The sequence below is a fragment of the Geospiza fortis genome, unplaced genomic scaffold (genome assembly GCF_000277835.1).
Source record: "Geospiza fortis unplaced genomic scaffold, GeoFor_1.0 scaffold190, whole genome shotgun sequence".
Taxonomy (NCBI): Eukaryota; Metazoa; Chordata; class Aves; order Passeriformes; family Thraupidae; genus Geospiza; species Geospiza fortis.
In genome coordinates this window covers 6,820,864-6,835,598 of record NW_005054328.1, presented here as the reverse complement: position 1 = coordinate 6,835,598, position 14,735 = coordinate 6,820,864, and the positions used below count along the sequence as shown (strand labels likewise).

Here is a 14,735-nt window from a genome sequence, read left to right as displayed (position 1 = left end):
AAGCTATAGGCTGTGTTCATAGCTGATATTGCTAGTCAGTACTCAGTGTGTCAGTGTTCAATTCCAGCAGATGCTGCCCTTTAACTACTGAATGTGTCCATAGGCAGGATGGTGAGAAGTTGAGGACAGTGTCATGGGTTAACCCCCATAGGCAGCTCAGCCCCACACAGCTGCTCCCTCACTCACACTTGTGGGGTGTAGGGTAAACGTGAGAACACCGTGGGCTGATGTAAAAACAGTTTAATAAGTAAAGCACAAACTCTGTGCACATGCAAAGCAAATGTGATAGATGCTTAGAGTGATGGCATTTGTCTTCCCAACTATCTCCTTCCTCCTCCACACAACTGTTATTGCTGAACATGATGTCTTATGCTGTGGGATGTCCATTTGGCCATTTGAGGTCAGCTGTCCCAGCTGTGTCTCCCAACATCTTGCTGGTGGGACAATCCGAAAAACAGAGAAGACCTTGACACTCTGCAAGCACTGCTCGGCAGTAACTGAAACTTCTCTGTGCTATCAACAGTTGTTCATAAATCCAAAACACAACAGCCATGCAAACTGCTACAAAAAATGAACTCCATCGCAACCAGAACTAGTACAGGGAGATAAAAATAAATAAATTATTAAAATGTCTATGTAGGAAATTAGGATTTTGTTAGTTCCCTCAAAAGCAGTATGATTTCTCTCCAGAGTGGCCGTTTTAACACATAAGCTGCAGGGATAATCATCTCTGTACAGGATACATTTCATGATAGGGGAGGTAAGGAATTTTTATAGTTTAGGTTGGTTAGATAGGGGATTTTTGTCTGATAGCTTCAAAGGACAGAATTTTTTTCCCATTAAAAAAAAAGCTATTTGAGTATTTGTAGGGGACTAGTTTGCTAATTATTTCTTCTTCTCCAGGTTTGATCATTCTCCTTGTGACCCAACAGTCACATTACATGGACCCCCACATAATGCTTTTGCCTGTGTGATATGCTGCGAAAGATTTGCAACCTCTCAGCAGTACAGTGATCATCTTTTATCTAAGGCAAGAGCATAAGGATAAATAACTCAACCTGACTGAATGTAGTAGAGGGTTTAAGACTTAAAATAATACATTGATTTTTGGTGGGTTTTTTGTTTGGTTTTTTCTTTAACCCTCTTTCTTTTTTCTTTTTTACTCTTCAAGATTGTTTTCTCTGATTCTGCTGTGTTTCAAACAGCTGGTGTAGCCTGACAGTATTCCTTTTAGATGTGACCATTAGGTTGTTTTTGGTATGCTTTCAAGAGGACCATAGTTCTGTCCTGAACCTCTTGTCCATCTATTGGGGTTGTTGATACATATTCCCTTTTTTCTGCATTTCCAGAACTATGAAAGGTAAAGGCAGGAAGTTAGGATGAAATAACTTGACAGCAAAGAGAAACAGCAGAAAGGAGGTGGGGGTTTTATTTAAGCAGTCTGGTGTCGAATTGGGTAGTGGATAGCATTTTCAAAATGGAGTGTTTTCATAACAAATATTATCGCCAAGTCTCCAGAAGCTGCATTAAATTTGGGGAAGTGTTAGACTCTCTGAAAATCAGACTAAATTTTGCTTGTAGTAATAACTTGATAATTAGTCATACCTGACAAGCTGAAAGACTGCATTGTAGTGTGTCCCTGCTCTTTTTCCATTGCTTCAAAGTTGTGTGCCTCCCATGTGTTCAGGGACTTTAGCAGGAGTAGCAGCCAAGGTCGGGGAAGGACAGTGAGTGTCTCTTGCAGACAGTGAGAAGATGGGATTACTTTGATATGTAAGGAATGGGGAGATAATCCTAATCAGAGTTCTAAGCATATAATGAAGATTCTTGGAGTAATGTAGAAAGCAAGCAAAAACACCAGAAGCAGAACTAGAGGATTTTTGCCCCAAAGGCAGAGCTCTGAAGTTGATGTAGCAGGCAAAGTTGGTGGAAGGAGTTGACTTCTACAGAAGACACAGACCTTTGGGCTACTCTGAGGAGCAGCATTTTGGGGAGTTAGAGGTTAGCAAGATTAGAGGAAAACTGACATGAGGTAAAACCGCTGCTTTAATGACAGAGGGAGCTTTTTCTGAGAGCCTGGGTAAAGGGAATAGCTAAGAATTGCTGGAGCCCATAGTCCCTGGGAAGGTTCTTGCTCCCAGTGGTGCAAGAAGGGGATGGAGAAATGGCCAGTGTAGTAAGGGTTGATGTAGCTCGGTTTGACAGTGGGACTTTGGCCACTTCCTTGTGTCTTGTGAGCTGAAATGCAGAGTAGGCTGTAGGTAAATACAGATGCAGTAGCTGAAAACCTAAAAGTGAAAATATTACCACAGAAATGAGAGAGGAATGGGAGGACATGAGAACTGGGCCTGGTTTCTTCACTTAATTTTTTTCCTAAATAGATCATTTTCTCTTCCAGCTAAATGAAAATGATGGGCATAAAAAAGGTATTCCTCCACAGCATATTCAGTGCTTTGCATGCCCAAAGTGCTTCCTCCTTTTCGCCAAAAGAGATGAGTGTTGGCAGCATATGTCACAACAGAAACACATCATCCAGGTTCCTGAACTGAGTGGTACGTTGCTACTAAGTGTACTGCTTTTAATTTTTTCTGATAATTCATCCTTATGATAGGAACTGACTTATATTTTTCTGCTGAGTAAAAAAGCTTAAGGTTTTAAAGTTTGTTATTAATGAATTCTTATTTTTCTTTTAAGGTCTTAAATGTGATGCTTTGAAATTCATATTTTTGTGTAGAAATCCTCTATCACATTTGCTGTAATGAGATGCTGTTGAGTCTCTCATATAGGCTTCTCATTCTCTAGTGACTCCATGTAACTACTTTCCTGAATTTACATTTAGCATGTTGATAGAGACTCAGAGCAAAACGCATTCATTTCTTTTCAATTCCAGTCAGAGTGGCTGTTGAGTTCCTTCCCCTTACTCTAGTGTGCTTGGAGGCTATTTTTCTTGCCAAAGACTTGTTAAAATGTCTTCTCCATATAATTGCAAATTTAGAGTGCTTAGCTGGAACATTGCTGCTGGTCTGATGGCTTGCATGGACTACATGGCTGCTGAAGGCTGAAATACTGGTTATATTGTGAGCTGGCAGCATCCTGAACCATGCTTAACAAAGTCCAGAGGAAAGATCTGTCTGATCATGGCGTTGCAAACAGGGTTAATGCCCAACATAGCTGTACTGATTTAATTTTTGACATAAGCAATAGGCATTAAAGCATTTACTTCACTGTTAGCTGAACTGCTGAGTGGCCATGTTTTAGATGTTGCAACTGTCTGAACAAGCCTACATGGCCAAAAGGATTCATAGAGTTATTTCTCATCTTCATAAATGTATCTTTGACTTCGGGTGTCCCCTAGAATGGCTGCAGGAAGTGTACAGAAAAGGCAGGCTTTGAAGGAATCCCCTGCAGGTTGAGTCAGTACTGCTGCCTTCTTGTAGTGAAGTGACATGGTTATACTTTCCCTTATGCATTGTCACTCTAATGGACTTTTATTCTCAAACAGATTATTAATTCTGAATGTGAGGACTGCAGATGCTTTTAAATTTGGGTCATAGGTTTTAAAAAAGATTACTGGTGAGCTATTGCTCTGAAAAGATTAAAAGCACAAGTTAGTGTTTTCTTCTTTAGAGTTGGAGAGTGCTTAACTCGGAACAAAAAAATTGAGTGCTCCATTTTTTACTTTGCATTAGTTAGGCTTCGTGATTAATAATTATCAGCATGGCCTGAGATCTGCCAGTGAAGTTAGCTGAAAGGCATAACCTCAAATTACTGCCTGCTGATCATCACATCTTACTAAAACAAAAAAATCAAAGAAAATTTTCCTCTAAGGTGCAGAACATGAACAATATATAACCCATAAACCATTTTCCATTATCTTTTCAGTAGAATTTTCTTACTCTGCTGGTACTAGGAGTTACCTGTGGAGTATATACTCGTAACAACAGAAAGTCCTGCATCTAAAAATTTGAGAATTAACATTAAGGATGGAAAAGAAAGAAAGAGATGATCAGGGTATGTGAGAAACTTGTTAAATAAATTGTGTGCTCTTTCAGAAAAAATACTGTATGGCTTAAAACAAACTTTTATCTACTAAGAGTAGATAGCTGGTGATAGGTGGAGGAGGAGTAAGTAAGAACCTTCCTAAAAGAGATATTGACCTGGCATTGTAGGAGGAAGAGGGAAGTAAAATCAGTCACAGAGTACAAAAAAGCAAACTGCAAACAGATTCAGGTATGAGATAGTTACAGAAGTTTAAAAAATTCAGGATTTACTTACAGCTTCCATTGCACAGTTACTATAGTTCAGCTGATATTTGTTAACTTGCATTCTGAACCCTGTGATAGACAAGTAACAATAGTAATTAAGTCATCAGAGAGCTGAAATTGTATTGGAAAACTCTAACGTGTGGTTGCACTTTGTACCATTGTGTTTTACAGATGCAGTGAAGTCTGGCGATCCACTACCTTTTCCATCCTTTGCAAAGAACCTCTTGATATCTCTGTGTAAAGAGGTCTCCTTCCAAGTGAAATGTATGTCTTGCTTCAAGATACTGCGCTCACATATGGAATTAACAGCTCATTTCAGGTTTGTGAAAGGCAGTTGTCTTTATAATGTGAACATCCATAGATCAGTGACAAGTATGCAGACATGCTTTTAATGACACTAGTGGATTTCAGGGCAGCTAGGACCATCTGAATGTTGACTTTCTGAATAAACAATCAAAAGCCTGCCCCCTTAACTTTACCCCACTGCAGAAAGCTGATCAATGTCAAGATCATTTTTGTATTTTCTGTAACAGAACAACAAAAGCTTTTTGCTGTTCCACTATTTCTAAGTTACCAGCATTTGATTTTGAAAATGTACAGTCAAAAACATAAGTCTCAATCTACATGCTAGCTTTGGAAATTAGCACCTAATTCTCTTCAAATTTCAGAGACTAAATATACATTGCATGGTTTTGTGGGCAAGCTGGTAGGTGGATTAAAGTACACAGAGCACCCTGTTTCCATGCACTTACTGCTGTAGCTACTTGGTAATATATCGAGTACATCTGAAAGTTTACAAATGTTTCAGGTGGTGATATAACCTCTTTTATGTTTTTTATCCATTCTAGAACACGTTGTTATAATTCTGGGCCAATGGCACTGTCAAAGAAAAGCATCTCCCAAGTTGCAGAGATATTTAAAATGAAAGGTCACTGTGAGAGCTGTGATGAACTGTTTGCTGATAAGAATGAGATGACCCAACACAAACAAACCACTCAACATAACATTAGAGTTTTTACTACACTGGAAGAGTCAATCTTGATGTTCTGCCATGTCAATGGAAAACATAAAAGTCAGTCTCATTTGGCCCACATTGCAGAACGGTCAAGACCACTGCTGAAAAGACACTTGAGTCCAGATGAGTCCTCCAGTGAAACAGGGTCTAGTCCTTCAAAACGGAGGAGTAATTTAAAAGGTAAAAGTGAAGATAAAGTTGCAAACCAAAGTCAAGGTAGTGCTTCCAAAGTAAAAGCCTGGTTTTGTGAATGCCTTCAAAAGTTTTTTACAGAAGAGTCAGTAGAAAAGCACATTTTATCAGCAAATAGGATCTGTCACAAGTGTGCTGTGTGTGGAAAGCTGGCTGAAAATTCAAGCATTATCCGCCTTCATATGAGTCGATTCCATGGAGGAGCACACTTGACTAATTTTCTTCTCTGGTGCAGAGCATGCTCTGTAGATCTTAGAGAAGAGGATATTATGGGACATGTAACTGAATTTCATGGTGGGCATAGTTACTACTATGAGCAAGAAGCTGTAGAAGACGAACCTATGCCATCTGCTTCTGATGCAGTGAGCGTTTCTGCAGGTGGAGATAAAGACTGCATTTCTGGCCCTGTGGAACTGTCCCCTGAAAGTGGTCCTGTTGTGGGAAAGTGGCAGTGCCGCATTTGTGAGGAGATGTTTGAGTCTGAAGCAAGTGTTCAACAGCATTGCATGTCCTTAGAAAGCCATGCATTTCACAGGTACTCATGTGGCATATGTAGAAATCATTTTCGGAAGGTAGGAACTCTACAGCGGCACTTCCAAGAGCATCATAATCAGGAGATGCAGATTAAATATTTCTGTGGCCTTTGTGGTAATCTCTTCTTCAACACAGAGGAAGAATTTCTAATCCATTACAAGACGCTTCATAGCATGGACTATACGTTTGTGCCTGAGCAGATGGAACTGTCAATAAAAAAAGATGAGGACTTCCTCCCAGTGGAACAAGGAGACCGCTTAACCTGCGGTTGCCGGACAACTTACATCTCCAAAATAAACAGGAGGAACGATCATGAGAGTTGTCAGAAAGCCATGCTGCAGAAAGGAAACTTATGGTTTCGATGCTGCCTATGTTCTGCCACAGCACAGAATATTGCTGATATGAACAGTCATCTCAAGAGCCACAAGTCAGTAAAATCGAAGGGAGAGATGTATGTTGTTAGATGTGCTGCATGCAACAAGAACTTTGATGATCTTCAAAGTGCGCATCAGCACTATCACATGAAACACTGCTTCTTACAGAAACCTGATCTATCAAGTCTTGCAGCAGAATCAGAAGACACAGTATTCAAGTTTTCAGCAAGTGGGGCTTGTGTGGTCAGAAAACCTCACAGGCAACAATTTCAAGCATCTCCATCCAAAACTCAGGACAGACCACAGTTTTCTTCTCTGCGGGGCCCAATAGAGGGAAAGAAAATAAAAAATGAGGACTTAGAACATTCTGAAGAACTTAGTGAAAGTATGTAGAAAATTTCTTTCAGCATTAGAAAAGTATTGCTATCCTTAACACACTCTGTTTTGTTGTCAGTACATGTCACATACCATTTGGTTACATCCAGTCTATAAATGAGCTCAGAATTTACTAATTGTTATTTCTCAAATACTGAATTCTCCCTACTTGAATTTCCAAAACTCAGACTCCACAATTTATTGTTATATGCCATTTATATGAAGTCTAGGGGAAAAAAAAAAACAAAGAAAAAGGCAGATGTGAGAATTCTGAAACCAAAACATTTGATTTTCAAATTAGTTTGGAGCATAATTTGGTGTTAAAAGGAGGACCACCATCAAGGACACCCCAGTTAGGGATCTAATGCCTAGAAGTGTAAAAGTGACTGATCATACACATTCAAAAGATACTTGCCTTTTATATATATAAATATTTATGAGCCTGTTAGTGCTCTCTGTGTGGGCAATGCTGTTATACCATCATTTCAGGTTTCTTAGCTTGCCAAAAAGCAGTATCAGCTGAGAATTTATATTCCCAGTATGTATTATTTGCTTGTGTTCAGAAATAGAAAGTGTTTCGTGATTACTAGTGGTGTCATAATGCTTTTGATTAAGAGGTAGACATTTATGTTAGAAATACGGCAAAAAGTGCATATCTAAACATTTTATTTGCTTTTATGCAGGCAAGCAGTTGAATGTCACAGAGACTTGTCATCGTCAGGGGTACTCAGCTGGATATTAAATGAGTTATTAAAATGTCTTGGTGCAGGACGACAGCTCTCTGTGCTTACCATAAAACTGTCCAGGTCTACATCATCACCATATAGCCAGATTCTACTTTTCTCTCTAATTTATGCATTATTAAGTGCTAATTCAGTTGATTTTAAAATGTATGCAGTCACCAGATAATATCATGTTTTGAAGCTTTTCTTTCTGTGACTTTTCACTTACATATGTGACTACAAGAGTTTTCAAAAGCAAGTTGGTTGACCAGAAAGTCACATGAATTTTTAATGTGTCCTTTTTATCCCATTGAAGATGGTGAACTTCCTGATCTTGACTATCTGAGTACCATGACTCACATTGTGTTGGTGGATCTGGACAACTGGGGAAGCTTTTTCACACAGCTGCCAGCTAACCTGAACCAAGGGACATTTATCTGGGGTTTTCAAGGTAAAAAAAAGTTTGAAGTAAATTCAAAGATAAGATTAACAAGTGTACACATGTACTTGAGCAGTGATTCCTTGAATTTGAGAGAATAAAGAGCAGGAGCAAGTATGCACTAGGCTTCTAAAGTTGCTTGTTGAATTTTTCAAACTCCATCTAAACCTCCACTGCTCCTACTAGTCCTTGTAGAATAGTTCCAGAATTGCAGAACTGTTTAGGAGTCTTTCTAAGTTCCCTTATGAGCTTACTTCAGCTCTATCATATTTTCATAATTATTAGGGCACCCAAAGTACTCAGAGATTATATTAACTCCTAAGTCCTTCTCTAAGGCTGGGATTTTTAATTTTGATTTGGATTTTTAGTTCCAGAAGGCATGATTTTGCACTCTTAGACTTTTGATTTTGTTCTGTCTCTGGCCTGTTCTGTAGAGAGTGGTCCTGGTCATCCAGTACAACAATAGGTGTAGGTCCCATCTTAAAGATACCAGTGATTGATGGAACTCACATTGTCATGAGTTTCATAGAATGATAGAATGGTTTGGGTTGAAAGGGACCTTAAAGATCCTACCATTTTGCAAAGTCTGCCAGTAGCATCCATTTAACTTGATGTTTTTATCTAACTGTTTTTGAACCAACTGCTTGTCCACCTCGTGCTTTTTTCACAGGTTTTCTCTGCAATTATTTTGTCTGTGGTATCTTGATTTCTTCAGTAAAATATAAATAAGGGATAGTTTCAAAATATTTATGGCCTGGAACACAGGCATCATCTTACCAGATTTGTAGGTCAGGTATGTTTTACAGTTGATAAACACTATAGCACTGCACTTCCTTGCTAAGTGTTTTTCATTATCTCTTCCCATAAAAGATAATCAAGGCTATTCTGAAAGCTGAGAGTTGTCGTGCTGCTCAGGTTGTACAAAAAGGCTTGTTGATGCCTGGGTCATTTTTTTTTCCTCTTAGAAACAGATTTTCCAGTTAGCTGATGAAGGCAGAGCAAGTATAGCTGTTAATGTGAAGTGGTAGAAATTCAGTCATCTGTATTCCTGAATCTGGTATCTGCTTGTTAGGAGTTTTGTGCCCAGAGATGTTCCAAACACAGGGGCCTGATGGCACAGCACAGCCCATATCAGTACCACTCAATTCCTTACTTCCTAATGGGTTTGCTGCATGCAAGCTGCCTCATGGGAATGGCCCCTTAAGCACCTGAACTAAACAAATATGCTAGAGTTACTTGTGAATAAAATGGGCCATATTCATATTAAAGAAAAATTTACCAGTTTTAGTGTCAACTATGTTGGTTTTGAGCCTGGGAACACTAAGGTTGCTCCCAGGCACATCTGAATCTGTTGTTGTAGGTACCTTCTCATAATAATGATTTGTATAGTTACTTGAGGCACGCTATTCTTGTTTGTTTAACCTGTGAAAATACAGCAACATTTTTTCCTGCATTTCCCAAACAACATTTCTGAATTTTAACTATTATTTTTATACTATAGATCTGCATTATTTCTATTATCCCTGTTTCTACTATAGCCTTAGCTTTGCTTTGAGTTCCTCCATTGTATTGTCTGGACTCTGTATTGTTTCTGTCTTCAGATACTCAGTTGTCTTTCATCCATTTGTGGGCTAACAAATGACATAAATACAGGTCTGTCATTGTTTTCAGCTGCCCTAGTCAAATGCTTATGTTGCACATTTATGCAGCCAAAAAACAGGGCTGGTAAATACAAGTCTTTCCCAAATAGCAGTGGCTGAGGGCAAACAAGAACAACTTGCAAATAGCATTTTTTTCTTATGGACAGGTTCCACTAAATAATTTCTGTGTAGACTCTTAATAAATCTTTGCGATCATTTTTGATATCATCTTCTTGCCATTAGGCTGAAAAGGCAGGGGGGAAACAGGAGGAATCTACTGAGGAATGCTTTTTCTTTGTGAGACTGTGGGTGGACATGTTGATGTAAACCATCCTCTGCAGCCTGGTTACTTGAACACTGGTTTCCCATGTCCTCATGTGAAGTGCCATCAATGACTGCTTTCATTTTCTGTTCAAAATCCTTTCCTACATCCTACTCTATCATCTAACAGATAAAGCAAAATTTTGTTGCTGTCTGCAACTCCATGTTGCAGACCTATTATTTGTTAGCCATTGGAATGTTAAAAGATTTGTAGTCACTCTAGTCAAATGGTCCTTCCATTTGCTTGCCTTTTTATGGTGCCATATGTATTTTTATGGGGCAAGCTCCTCTGATTTTTCCTCTCTTCTTGAAAGACTTCCTGCTTCTTTCCCTTGCAACTTGTTTCAGTCTGGTACTGGTTTTGTCTGTACTCAGCTCATCTTTATTATCCACCTATTTTCTTAGCCTGTAACTACATGCTTAGTATACTGTTTAGAAAATTCCTGCACTTTTTTCCCAGTTGTAGCCTCATTTTGCTTGTCCTTGACTGCATCCATGGGTTTGTCAGGACTCTAGCATTTCTCTCAGCTGTTGCTCCAGATTTTGGATCCTCTTTCTAATGAGTTTTGACATGGGATGTGTGAGGCAGTTACAGTGCATGTTGACTGTGTAACTCCTCTAGTAGACGTTTCCCTAAGAGAAGCATTTCTGTACTTGTACTATGTTTCCAGAGCTCTTCTGATTCTGCACATTAACTGTAACGATGCTTCAAACTGGAGAAAAACACATCCTTGTGTCTAAAAGCACATGATATCTTGAAGATAAGCTTTTCAGGATTTGAAGGAAAAAAAATTGTACAAAATTGACAGAGTAGCATCATACTTTTTTGCCTTCTATCGAAAGAACAAGAAGTCTGGGGGGATTTGGGTTATATGTTATTCTTAGCTTTCACATTGGTCAGAACAAATTCTGTCTTTAAAGACAGTTTTATATTTGCTTTTGCCTTCTTGCATTCTTAATTCATAGACGTGTTTCTACCCAAACCCATGGTTTGTTTATTTTTCATGTTTGGTTTTTATTATTATTAATATTATTCCCCTTCACTGTATAGGAGGATACAGCAACTGGAAGCCTCCAGTGCATTGCAAAATTTACAATTATCTTAAGAGGATTGGATGTTTCTTTCTTCATCCACGTTGCAGTACCAGAAGAGAAGCGGCAGACTTTGCTCTCTGTGTTCATGTAAGTTAGGGCACGCTTGCTTTATTGTGTCCTGTACCCAGAGAAGGGTGGCAGATGGTATCTGCTATTGATATTAAGTACTAATTGCAGATGACATTTTCAGATTCTTTCCATGACACTTCTGTGTCTCCTATAAAGAATGATAAACCTGGATTGAGTGGAGTCAGGTGGTCGAGAAGTGACTTAAAAATTAGCCTGAATAGAGCAACAGTCTGTTGTGGAGGGGAAGGGAGCCGGTTAGGGAATGAAGAGTAAAAATCCTGCACTTGTTACAGTTTCTCTTTGAGAGTGATATGTAACTCCTTTGTCTCTCTTCAAGTAGCCCAAATCTCGAGCCATCTTTACAGTGGAGATGAATGGTGCTGCTTTCACAGACCCTGTTGAGCTGACAAAGGGCAGTGCCTTTATTCAGTAGACTTTGGGCTTTGGCAGGGTTGGGGGATGTGCAGGTGAGGGACAGGAATCTGGGGTGCCACGGGGACTCGTGTTCCTAATGTAGAATCATAGATTTTAAGGTTGGAAAAGACCTTCTAGATCATTAAATCCAGCCATTAACGCAGCACTACCACTGTCGTTAAGCCATGTCATTAAGTGCCATATCCACGTGATTTTTGAACACTTCCAGGGATGGTGACTCCAGTGCTTCTCTGGGCAGCCTGTTCCAATGCTTGACAACCTTTGCAGTTCCAATGCTTGACAACCTTGCAGAAAATCTAAACCTCCCCTGGTGCAGCTTGAGGCCATATAGTGCTTTATCAGTTAAAAAAATACTGCCTATCTGTATAAGCACATTTTTGCAACAGTGGTTTTATGTTTCATCATGCTTTTTATGTTACTCTTAAAATGCTCTGCAGAGAGGACTTGTTTTATGTAGAGACAGTTCTAAAATGCTGCTTTTTAGGAATTTGTTCCATACTCCATCTGTACTGTTCTGGTAGCCATCACCAATATCTATTGTGTGTAGAGAAGAAATGAGCATCAAACTCTTGAAACAGTGCCTTTCACAGTGGGATAATGTGGCTTGGATCATAAAGGCAGGAATAAATTGCTGTAGAAAACTTTCCAATGAAGACCTGTCTTGCACAAAGCCAGCCAAATGCCATGAGATAAAAACATGATCTCTGTTCAACACTTGTTATTTGTTTTGCATAGGCTGGCCGTCTGGATGAGCACCTGCCCAAGCAAATTCCTTTCACTATTCTTTCTGGAGACAAGAGCTTCCTGGAACTGGAAAACCAATTTAAAATGACCCAGCGGTCAGCTCGCATCCTGAATCCTCACCACATTGAAGGAGACATGATGTGTGCCTTGCTAAACAGCATTTCAGATACAACAAAAGGTACAAAGTAAACATTAAACACAATTTTTCCAGTACACTGATAGTTCTTTCCAATAAAAAAATGGAACACTTACCCTGGTAACATAAACTGTTGCTTGGTGCTTCTTGTATTGTAGTAGTATTTCAATGAATAATAGATTAGAAAATCATTATGCTTGGGCATGTTTTGAAAACAGACTTAAAATCAAGCATTTTATTCAATGTAAAAAACTGTCATCCCTGTATTCTTTGTTATAGCAGGAGACTCACACTGATTTGAGTTTGAAGACTCCTTTCTAGTTCAAGAGAAGCTGTTTGAAGCACTCTTGTGTGCATAGTTATCAATTTGTTCTCAGATCTGTTTGGCTTGATTTATTCTGTCTGAAACAATTGTGACCCTGCTAAAGCATCATTATTTCTCAAAATACTTCTGTATATTTTAACTTGGCTACAGTGTCTTCACTGGCACAACTCACACACCCATTTGGAGAAAAAAATCTCAGCGGAAGTTTCTGAGTTCTCTAAAGTGCCAGATTCTAATGGCATGCTAAAATAATCACATTGGTTTTATATAGGATAGTGACAGAGGATTGAGCCAGCTCATTTTCATGCAAAGGGTACCAGAGCTGAGATGAGTTTTAATACTTATCAGCATTTCAAAGTATTTTGCTATTTTCCTGGAAGACTTGACATTTCTCTGTAGACATTTTTGCTTTTTCTGGCTTCTTGTTGTGGTTTTGTAGGGTTGTAAATTCAGAGTATGTTAGAGAAAGTTGTTTCTGAATTAGCCCTAAACTGTTTTCTGAAAATTTACACTGCTAGTCTTGATACAGGTTTATGAGGGCTATAACATGGTACTGCTGTTTCACAAAGAAGATTGAAGTGGAGTCCTATCTCTGAATGATGAATTGGCATTGACTGATTAAAGGGGAAAAAATAGGATAATTAAATAGCTTTCTGAAAAAAAAAATATGTGGTGAGCTGGAATTGACTTAAGTGCTTTTGATACAGAAAAGCTGCTTACAGAGTTTTCTGGCCACCCCAGGCATTAGAAGTTTCTTAATTTAACATTTCTTTCAATGTCCTTTAGTATATTAATATTTGTGGTAATTGGCCCTACCTGGAGGCTGCAAACCTTAACTTGCTGTCTGGCTGCTCATTGTGCATTCCACTTGAGTTGCACATGTGGTCATTATGAAAAGAAATCCTTGAACAGGAAATTGATGGAATGACACATGATTGCTTTGACTGTTAGCATTCCTTAACAAACTTGTAAGGAACAGAATTGTCCCCTTTTTTAGTCAGTGTCAGCAAGGGGGGACCCAGACAGCAAGAGCTGCCTTTGTCTCCCTGTCATGTATTAAAACATAATATTAGAGAATTCACTGTTGGTAATGGGTCTGTATTTGCTGCATTGTGGCATGATGGTGTTACCAAGAGTTTATAAAGTTTTTCTTTGAAAAGATGAAGCCACCACATAGTACACAGCAGCATCAGCCATCATTTGCAAGTCTTAATGTGGCAAAACCGGTATTGGAGGGTTGAGATGGAAAGTCGTGCAGTGTATCATAGGCTGGTATAACTTGTTGACCTGTTACAGACAAGCAGCTGAGTGTAAGGAAATGCAAACAAGAATTGCTTGCTTTGTGACTTTCTCAAGCCTATGGCTGTTATTCTGGAGAGAGAAATAAGTGAGAAACAGGACAGAGAATCATGTTGAAAAATACCAGACTGTTGTTGGTATTGGATGAGCTGCAAAATGAGAAAGCTCTTTACCTAAATCACCTTGACAGAGCTATCATTAGCTTCTGAGCAGCTGGATTGTGTTTGGATGTGGCAATCTGACAGGTGCATCTTGTGAACTGTTTTACCAGCACAACTGCTGTGGGAACTATAGTACTGCATTTATTTTAAAGTAAATAATAAAAATAACATTTTCTGCGTATGTTGCAATACAATACCAACTGTATGTTACTATAGGAAACCCTTGGCTGGAGGAGGTGCTTGACCTTCCTTTGAGGCATGACAAGAGGAGGCATTCTTACTTGTTCGCTCCTGCTGCTAAGCCTGAGTTCATAAATGAAGAAGGTTTTTGCTTTTATGGTGAAACCACAACACATGACAAGAGCTTCATGCATATTAACTGAGTGGTTTGGGAAGGGCAGAAGAGAAGAGTTTTCAGTGTCTTCCTTTATAGCAAAAAAAACTGTAGTGTGCAGAAAAATATCATTATTCCGTTGTCTGTGTCTTGATAATATCCTGTGTGTTGAAAGTACACTTTTAATGAGTGCTGGACAGTGTTGAGGGCAAAGCTGATAGTAGGTTGTGGTCATCATATCCATCTGGACACTGACAGGG

General features: G+C 39.0%; 1 protein-coding gene across 2 annotated transcripts in view; it reads left to right on the top strand.

Annotated features, from left to right (window-relative positions):
* The window catches only part of ZNF451 (zinc finger protein 451), a 32,454-nt gene that overhangs the window by 8,033 nt on the left and 9,686 nt on the right, over positions 1-14,735 (top strand). The window contains exons 6-12 of one of the 2 annotated variants that reach the window (XM_031057145.1): positions 904-1,030; positions 2,399-2,552; positions 4,437-4,584; positions 5,114-5,460; positions 7,794-7,928; positions 10,929-11,059; positions 12,212-12,398. In XM_031057145.1, coding sequence (XP_030913005.1) covers positions 904-1,030; positions 2,399-2,552; positions 4,437-4,584; positions 5,114-5,460; positions 7,794-7,928; positions 10,929-11,059; positions 12,212-12,398 — 1,229 coding nt within the window. Of the gene's footprint in view, positions 1-903; positions 1,031-2,398; positions 2,553-4,436; positions 4,585-5,113; positions 6,766-7,793; positions 7,929-10,928; positions 11,060-12,211; positions 12,399-14,735 lie in introns of both variants that reach the window. The other variant, XM_005421195.3, reaches the window with a different exon arrangement.